Raw genomic sequence first — 9272 nt, forward strand, 5'->3', positions numbered from 1 at the left:
GTCAATCTTTCAAATGTCGAACCCGAGTGATTTGATAGGTTAATGAAAATAAATATTGTTATTGTTTTCGTACTTTCGAGTGTACATAATTTAATGTCGAAGAATGTTATTTATTTATTTACTGATAATAATTTAATAGCATCAATCAGTACAGGTTTTATTAGAAGATTTATATTATTTTTTTTAATTTTTTTAAAAAACAGATTAATAAATATTTATGGTATATATTTAACTGTTCAAAGGAGAGCTTACGTAAAAAAATTCACACATTTCATGATATAATCAATAACATTATGCATTGCGGGTTGCACACGCTAAATACACTAGTTGTAAAAGGGAGACAAGTTTAGATTTTTTTTTTATGTTTCTATTGTTTTAACGTGTCGTCAAACATATAATATACTCGTAACAACGTAGGAAATACGGTCGTCCGTGAGTGTTATTTATAATTTGTTCGAACATGTTTTCATCGAGTCTTTAAATGATTTTATTCGACGACTAATAGTATAACATTAAGACGTTTTGCTGAGTGAATTTGAAATATAACGTGTGTTGTTCATGCGCACGTGTAAATACATAAATTACATAGTATCAACAGTGTACTTTGCTTATTGTACTACTTCTTTACTTTCCACCAAAAACCAGTGTAGAATATAAACAAAAATAACGAACCCTGTTTAATTTCACAAGGGATTTCATGGTTAGAGGATTTCAGGAAGAGAACTTCGACAAATACATTGACATCCTTCCAGTCCCAAACACGCCTGTCTGTAATATTTAGATATATGTTACCGCCAATGTCGGCAATCAGTTAATACCGGAAATTCTAGTCATTACTGGTAATTGCTGATTCGGTTAGGCAATGTTGACACTATCTAGACATTACTGGCAATGACTAAGGTTAACACTCAAAGTTGACAATATTTATTTTTTTTGTTTATTAAAAGTTAAAAATCAGTACAGTTCAAAATTGTATTTATTTTTACAGGATAGTAGCTATTATGGCATTTCAAGTTACACAATTTTTTCGCTGCTTGACAAGCACATCGATTGTTTTTACATTTTGTTTTACAATAACACCTCTGATAACCTTGACTCCCAGCAATACTGTTATGGGCGACAACCTCTCGGAGAATTACATCATTTTACTTTGCTGACAGTATTGTACTTTTCAAGCCAAGAAAATTTTCCTCACAAGGAACTAATTCTGTTTTTTTTATACTTATGTTTCAGAAAACCATTATCTGTACCTACAATTTATGATTAGTTAATAAAAAAAACATTAAATTTATATACTGTCTCATTTATAATATGGTTAGGCACTCGCATTATTTATACAAGTTTTCTTGAACATCTGTAACAACATTCTGTAACAACAGCCAATACATTTCGAGGTGATCCTCAAGCCCTATTAATATCAGGAATCAATATTCGTACAGTAGGTCCCCGTATTTATGTTTTCGAGTTTGCTATTCAATATTTTTATCATTTTCTTTGGCTGCTTTTCAAACCATTTCACCAATTCTTCACGAACATGAAGTATGTTTTCTTGTCGTTGATTAACTAAGTAATCAAAAACGCTAAATTATTCTTCAAATCTAAAAATAATACTATTAATAAATAATATACCATAATTTATGCCATGCGATTTTTCTGGTTGATTATTTATAATAGCTAAAATATCTTCTTCAGAATTAAAATTGGTGATCGCATCTGACGGGACCCCAACTGATGTCAATCCTAATTTTACTTGTCAATCTTCCTATACCAGAAAATAAATATTATATTTAAATTGTAACAGTTTTCATTAATAAATTAAATTATTAGTTGCAATGTCTTTGCTTTTATTAAATTAATAATATATTTTAATTATTTATAAATACTTATTCTCACCTGAATGGAAAGCTAGGGCGGATCTAGAGGGGACTCTAGGGGCCGCGGTCCCCCCAAGCCCGTACCGTATTTATAAAAAAATGTATATTGTTAACAAAAAATTCATATTATAATATGGACTATCCATACGACACGCACAAGTATGTAGATAGAGCTATAGAGGTATGACGGTTGAAAAGAGTTTCTCCACACTTCGAAGACTAAAAACCTAGCTTCATTCAAGGATGACTGAAAATAGACTATCAACATTATGTCTAATTATTGTACATCATAAAGTAGATATTCTAGATCAAACAGATCATATTATTGATATTTTTTGCAAATTTTAAAAATAGACGACTTGAATTTGTTTTGTAAAAATTGTTGTTTTCTTTTTGTTGTAAGATTTTGTAAAATTATAACTTGGCCTTCCTCTAACCAAGGCTCTAGAGCCGCTCCTGATAGAAAGCATGGTTTTTCAAAATTGAATAAATTTCAGTGCGGTTGGCCAATCTGTTGAATTATTTTCTGCCATCCAAGTAGCCAGCATGTCTTCAACATCTCGATTATCCCGTTCTATTGATCCTAGTGATTGACTGTGTCGAGGTTTTCCGTGAATGATTAATATCTCTCCGCATTTCATTAAGTTCTCTTATAATATAGTTCACAAATCCTCTACCATAGTCAAAGTCAGTGTTGGTTTTTGAGAAGCCACAAAGGAGGGGGTGGCGAAAATATGTTGCAGATACTTAAAATTTGCATACATATCCCATTTATTTTTTCCTATTGCTTAATACATGAGAAGTAATTTTAAGTTCTATAAACTTTATACCACAATGGCATAACATAAAAATATAGGTATCAATAAAAAAATTAAAACAATAATTATTTTTTATTCAAACTTAATTAACAGTCAAACTTTTAGGAGCAAAAGTTTTTGTAAACAGTATACGGCTTTGACATAAAATTATCACCAAAACGATTTTTAGTAAACTGTTTGCTCATTCATATTTTTAGTTTTTACGCGGCTCAAGGGGGAAGGGCGGTCCACCTAACCCACCCACCGTGAAACCACCACTGGTCAGAGTGTAATATTGCTGGTGTTCCAAAAATGGTATCAATATCCATTAAATTAAATACAATTTTTTCTGCCGGCTTAGTTTTAAGAGATCATAAGGTAACAAACATAATTAAATGATCCTGATGATTCATTAATTCACTAATTAGTAATTATCTACATAATAAAGGATACCCGATTCGTTACATTGTACACTCTCAATATAAGTCGATATTTTTCACATATTGATATTATGTCGTATTTATGAACGTTTTATAATATTTAGGATTTTTCTTTAAACCAGGCAAATTCAAAATTATTTTAGAATTTTTTTCTTTTTTTAGTCGTTCATTATACTCTTCGACACTCAAAAAAAATATTTTATCTCTACGTTTTTTAATCAATAAATAATCAATATTTTTATTAAATTGTTCACTATTATTTATAACAATAACGATTTCACTATTTACAAACATACGCAACGGACATAAACCAAGAACGTTCGACTGAAAGTGTGTAATACAATTGAATTGAAATATTTAATGTTATAACCAGACAGTCTACTATTTTTGAAAAAGTATTTGTATTAGAAGTTATACAGCAGAAACTCCTCTAATTATTAGTACAATTAACAGATAAGTACAATTATCAGTACAATTATTAAATTAAAGTAGACTTATTTAATATGTCTGGTACTACAATCAGACTAATGCCCGGTTGCATGAAAACAGATCAATAAACTTTTGGGCCCAGGCCCGTATTAAAAAATTTGGCGCCACGCATATATAATTTATGACCTCCCTCCAAAAAAAAAATAAATAATTATAATATACCACTTATTATTTCATACATAATCGAGATTCTTTAATATTAAAATATAGCTTATAAATGAAAATCGTTTAATACCTTTTTAATTAACAAATTATAATAAATTATAACATAATAAAACATTCAATTTCCTTTATTTTTAATTAACAAATTATAATATGATAAAAATACAATTTTTTTTTTTAATTTACAAATTTTACCATAACAAAACATACTATTTTATTTTATTTCTTTCATTAGGTACATAATTTGTTAATTTAATTTTGCTAAAATATTTCGCCACCCCTGAGAATTGACGCCCCCGGGCATGCCTGTCCATGCCCTCCCTAAATATGGGCCTGGGTGTACATGGAATTATACCTTAAAGGATTATAGCAGATGAGATATCACAGAAAAAGCTTGGAAAGATTCTATTTACGATTCCGGTAAGTGTAATTTTTTTCATTTAAAAACATGATATTTTTCATTCAAAAAAGTTTCTATTCAACTAAAAAATTGTGTTTTAGTCGAATAGAATAATGTTGTGTGATTTTTTCACAATCAATTTAAAAACTCTCAAATACATTTTAAAGTGCACAATCGTCAATCTGACATCGAGAGTATTATAGTCACATATAGTCATTAGTAAAATGCACATTAATTGTATATTCTACAATTATATTGAAAAATTAAATGAGTGAATTGCATTGTTATCAATAATTCACATATTATGTCGTCATAAATAAATAGGCGATTAAAATAAAAATATTTTACACTTGTTAGATATTCCCAAATCACAAATAAATAATAATTGATAATAATACATTTTTATATATACATTTCCTTTGATAGGTATACTGCCTTCTGGAGAAATAAAATATTCCGCAAATGTGTCACGAATTTGCATTGCTCTAGTTTGTCTTAGTGGGATTCTTTCGAGATCTCCATCGGTAACTTTTTCCAGTTTTATTTTTACCACCTATATCATAATATCGTAAGAGTTGCGTATTATAAATGTGAGTGGAAGTCGCAATACAATTATTATCGTAAATCGCAAATCGTATATATCGTATCGCTCTGGTGTGCGTCCCGCCTTATAACATAAACGCTAATATATATCGAATCGAATGCATTATGTCGTCTTTGAATTTTAAAATGTTATTCAAAAGACTTTTTTTAGGAAATCGAAATTTTCTTGGGTTATTGTGTCTTTATTTATTTTGTACAGAATAAGTGTCCACAATCTGTTCACTATAACTTGAGATTTTTTTCACTTAATTTCTATTTCACTCCATTCTCATCTCTATTCATCGTAATATTATATTATGTCCGCCACGTCAACACCCGAAGATCGGTGACGATCCAAATAAGTGCTATTTTATTTAGCTTCCGAGACAACTCAGTTGCACTGATCAGATCTCGAACATTTGTAACCCCGAATAACCTTCCTTAAACAAGGAGGAGTGCATTCAATCCAATCTCATATCCATCACTTACCCAACTGTATTTTACACTATTTTTATTTTTCTTTCACTAATTTTGGTTTATAACAATACTTATATTGAAATTCTATGGGTTTACTTGGTAAACTTAATTTTCTTATACCTCGCATACTTAATAGAGTTACCGCTGTCACATAATATTTGATCACCCAATAAATTAAAATAGTAGACTTAAATCTATAACTATTATTTATAACTGAACCAAAATTAGAGTACTGAAAATTCACAGTACATAAAATATAACAATTAAATATTATGATGTTAATATTTTATACAAAATAAGTTATAGTTATAGTAAAAACATAAGAAAAAACAATAGCTTAAACTTTCATCACGTAACCATTGTTCGGCTTGCGCTTGTCTGATACATACGTGAGCTCATCTCAAAAAAACGTTTTCTTAATGCGAAGTGCTTTCGTCGTTTATGGTCGTCTACAATCGAACTTGCAAAACTTTGTAAATTTTGTAAATCACTTGCGAACCACAACAAGGTGTCATCGGCTACTTCGTCCGTTCCGTTTCGTGGCACATTTAACTATTTTAGGAATCCCACCCGTTGTACACATAATATTTTACGTAGTATCTTACCATTTACGATAGAATATCATATAATCATACCGTATTTCAATAACAAACATTTTATTACGCATTTTTGAAGAAAAAAAAACAATGAATGTCTTTTTGACGCAAAATACGTAGTTTCATAATACAATATATTAATTTAACAAAAAATATAAATTTCATATATATAACAATAAATAATTGTCGTCTTAATTGAGGCCAACGGGCCTGATTAATGTGCTGTCACAGCAAAGCCAACCGGCAAAGTCTTGTGCATTTCACAAAATCTTAGTTGACGAAAAAAGCAATAATGCAATGAAAGCCATTGCTGTATGTCATAATAACAAAAACGGTACCTGTAATTAAAACGTTTATATGAACATGGCATGTAGAATACATTTATAAATTGAAATTATATTGTTATAGGTAATATTGTATTTAAGGATCGGATGGAGAAGCGACAGTCTTATTCTTAGGTTAAGGATATATTTTTGCGAATTTTCTTTTGGGTGCAATTCCAATACTTTACAAAAACAAAACTTACATGTGTACTACTATTTTAGTATATTTTATCGAGACACCATTTGGTTTGAACGGTTACAACGGCCGATCAGATTGGAAAAAATAACCATTGGCGGCTATGAATTGATCGATGGATTTGTACGGGTGCCCGGTAAAAAACCCGTCTATGGTTTGGTTTATCGTGATCTCAGCTAGAAAATCAAAAAACAACAATTTATAATGCAATTTTGTAATACGCAAAAGTACATTGTATGTTTATAAATAATTATTGAGATAAAAATTGTTGGTAGAAAAATGCGCAAAGGAGCAGAATTAAAACGACCGGCAACGGTATATGAACAATATATGAACTGGCTTAACAGAGACAGTTCGACATTGTTCTATTTTACACCAGATGCCCGAAAATTTAAGAGCGTAGCTGTCATTTTTGATGAATGCGATTTTCTCGCACGAGATACAGCACTTACATATGTAACCTGCTATATTTCATGTAAGTACAAACCAAATGCAGTCGTGTTTAATTTATTGAGACTTGCATTAGTGGTTAGGCTATAAACTGTAAGAGAAATAGTAAAATAAAATAAAATTTAGCAGTCGATATAAAGATGATGACAACTTTTTAAACAGTGTAACGACGACGATGGTTATAAATGTTCTTGACATCCTAAAAAACGTCAAATTGCTTTTGGCGCGTAACAACAAAATAATAAAGTATCGTACTCGGATCGCTGGCGCTATCCATCATGGTCCTCGATATGAGTTGAACGATATTCTCAAAGTCGGAGGATTTGGCGATTTTCTCGTGTTCGAAATATGGTTTCATGCGGTTTGAGACCAACAGCATGATCCTTTCGTAGGAAATTATCCATTCCTCCTCTTTGGACAAAAATATTGATCGATACCCGGGATCAAGGCAGTTACCAAACATCCGGTTCAGCTCCTGGTCTACCCGGGCTCGCATGGCTCGGGGTAGTCTTTTCATGTTCCTGCGGAACTCGTGCGTTGTAGCCACCATAGCACTGAGATCTTTATCATTCTTAACCATATTAATTATATCGGGTCGCACGGTACTTGGATCGACAATGTCTTCCGATATCGATCCCGGAAACATTGATGTGCACTTGAAATTCTCGATGGCGAGTGTCATAATGCCCTGTTCGTCCTGTTGATCTGCAAGCGTAAATTAAACGTTTATTTTAAGGCAACATAATAATATACACTTTGGCGCAAAGACATTTTTCGTTTTCCACGAGATTGGGAGTTAATTGTTAACAATCGTGAGTTTTCTGTAACAGGCGTTAGGTTTTATTTGCAATAATGCCCATGATATAGTTACCGAAGACTTGTGCCTGCGTCGGGAACTGAAGTAGGTACGAGTCGTCACAGGAGTTTTGCTGTTTCTCGTCGACGCCGTCAGCAGCGACCTCAATCGTCGATGCGGTTTCACGATTCTTACTGTCAGCTTCCGCTATGATCGTCGTCATCAGCCGGTCATGGATCGTTGATGTGACCGTGCAGTGGTTCACTTCGTCTATCTGTTTACCCATAGAAAGCAATACGATTGTGAATTATTAGCATAATATTGTTGTATTCGACATTTTAGTGCGATACCCCATTTTTTATTTTTTTTTTTGTAATGCGACTCCTTCAAAAAATAAATTGTTGCTATATTCATCAAAATTGTATTAATTACCGATAAAATATTAACATGATAAACAATGTTGATGAATTTACACTTAAAAATTTCACAAAATAAATGATTTACTTTGTTTTTTTTAAATAATATGAAAAAATTATTCCATCCATTTTTTTTTGGCAACCCCTAAACCTATGATTCGCGACCCTCTTGGGGGTCGTAACCCCCTGGTTGAAAATCATTGTTTTAGTGCATCTTTGTGGGGTCCTTAACGCACCCGCGGACAGCAAGAGTCGAAAGTAGTACGTGGGTTTTTTTTCCTTTTTTTAAGTGCTATCCGTACACGGATCATTATCGCAAAATATAAAGTGTAAGTTTGGATGGACGGGTGAATTTCGGGAATCACAGAGCAGATGTGAACGTACCGTTTTACGCATCGCTTCGCAGTATATCTCCGCTACCATGCATTTCCTTAACGCGTCCTTTTCCATCTCGCCCAAACACTTTTCCACGAACATTTCGACCATTGTGTCTTCAGCCGAGCCGCGGTCACTCGCAGTGTTTTCTCTCATGTTGGACATAAGCGTTTCACGCAGTTTCGCCAAGTAACTGGCCCTGACCATGTCGCTGAGGCCGTAGTTCACGTTCTCAGAGCTCATGTCCGCTGGTGTTGCTGGCAACCCCAGGTCCCATACTGATGCGTATGGTAGTGAATCCATGGCGTCTCGCATTCGAGTAAAATAGCTATATACGAATAGAAGTAGTGTACTTGAGTAGCACTTGTGCTTCCTGAAGTCTTAGCCGGAAAGGTTATACGAACCGATCGGAAACAACGGTGCACGAAGACGTATGTGTGTGTTGTACTGTATCGCCGTAAGTTTGAAACAACTCAAATAGTCAAGTCGATGGTTTACGGTAAACTAAAATCTCGTTCCTTATTACATATTAATAATACTTTTGATCATAGCAACTGTTTGCATACTACGACGCTTTTTCGTCGATAGCATTTCAGCCATAACATTTTTTTTTAGTTTTTTATTTTCACGATCGTGTTTATAGAATTCTGAGCAAGTGTTGTTTTAAAAATGCACTGTCATTACCATGAAATTAAAATGACAAGTTTTAATTAATATTCATTATACACGTATGAACAAAAAAAAAAATCCTAATAAATATAATAACTTAATTTAGTTGGTCAGATGTACTGTAAAAATCATTGTCCTTTTGTATATTATCAACAAATCATAACTGTTATTGTTAACAGAGTCTTCAACAACCACATCTGTGGGTTTTGTTTCAGAATTTATTCTTATGC

The 9272-nt window shown here is 32.3% G+C and overlaps 1 protein-coding gene across 3 annotated transcripts; it reads right to left on the bottom strand.

Moving 5' to 3' along the window:
- Positions 1 to 5938: 5938 nt before the first annotated feature.
- LOC112687473 lies at positions 5939 to 9059 on the bottom strand. 3 transcript variants are annotated; one of them, XR_003148980.1, is made up of 6 exons: positions 8778 to 9059; positions 8383 to 8701; positions 7658 to 7856; positions 7042 to 7491; positions 6344 to 6512; positions 5939 to 6155 (listed from the first exon to the last, which is right to left on the bottom strand). XR_003148980.1 is itself a non-coding variant. In XM_025560195.1 (4 exons), exons 1-4 carry the CDS (start codon positions 8686 to 8688, stop codon positions 6397 to 6399), a joined length of 1071 nt encoding a protein of 356 aa, XP_025415980.1. In that variant the 5' UTR covers positions 8689 to 9059; the 3' UTR covers positions 6174 to 6396. The 3 variants fall into 3 exon arrangements, 1 of the variants encoding a protein (XP_025415980.1); XR_003148979.1 differs by having other exon boundaries at positions 8383 to 9059; XM_025560195.1 differs by lacking the exon at positions 5939 to 6155 and having other exon boundaries at positions 6174 to 6512; positions 8383 to 9059.
- Between the last annotated feature and the right edge of the window lie 213 nt (positions 9060 to 9272).

Source organism: Sipha flava, unplaced genomic scaffold (assembly GCF_003268045.1).
Source record: "Sipha flava isolate LNK unplaced genomic scaffold, YSA_version1 34_pilon_pilon, whole genome shotgun sequence".
Lineage (NCBI taxonomy): Eukaryota > Metazoa > Arthropoda > Insecta > Hemiptera > Aphididae > Sipha > Sipha flava.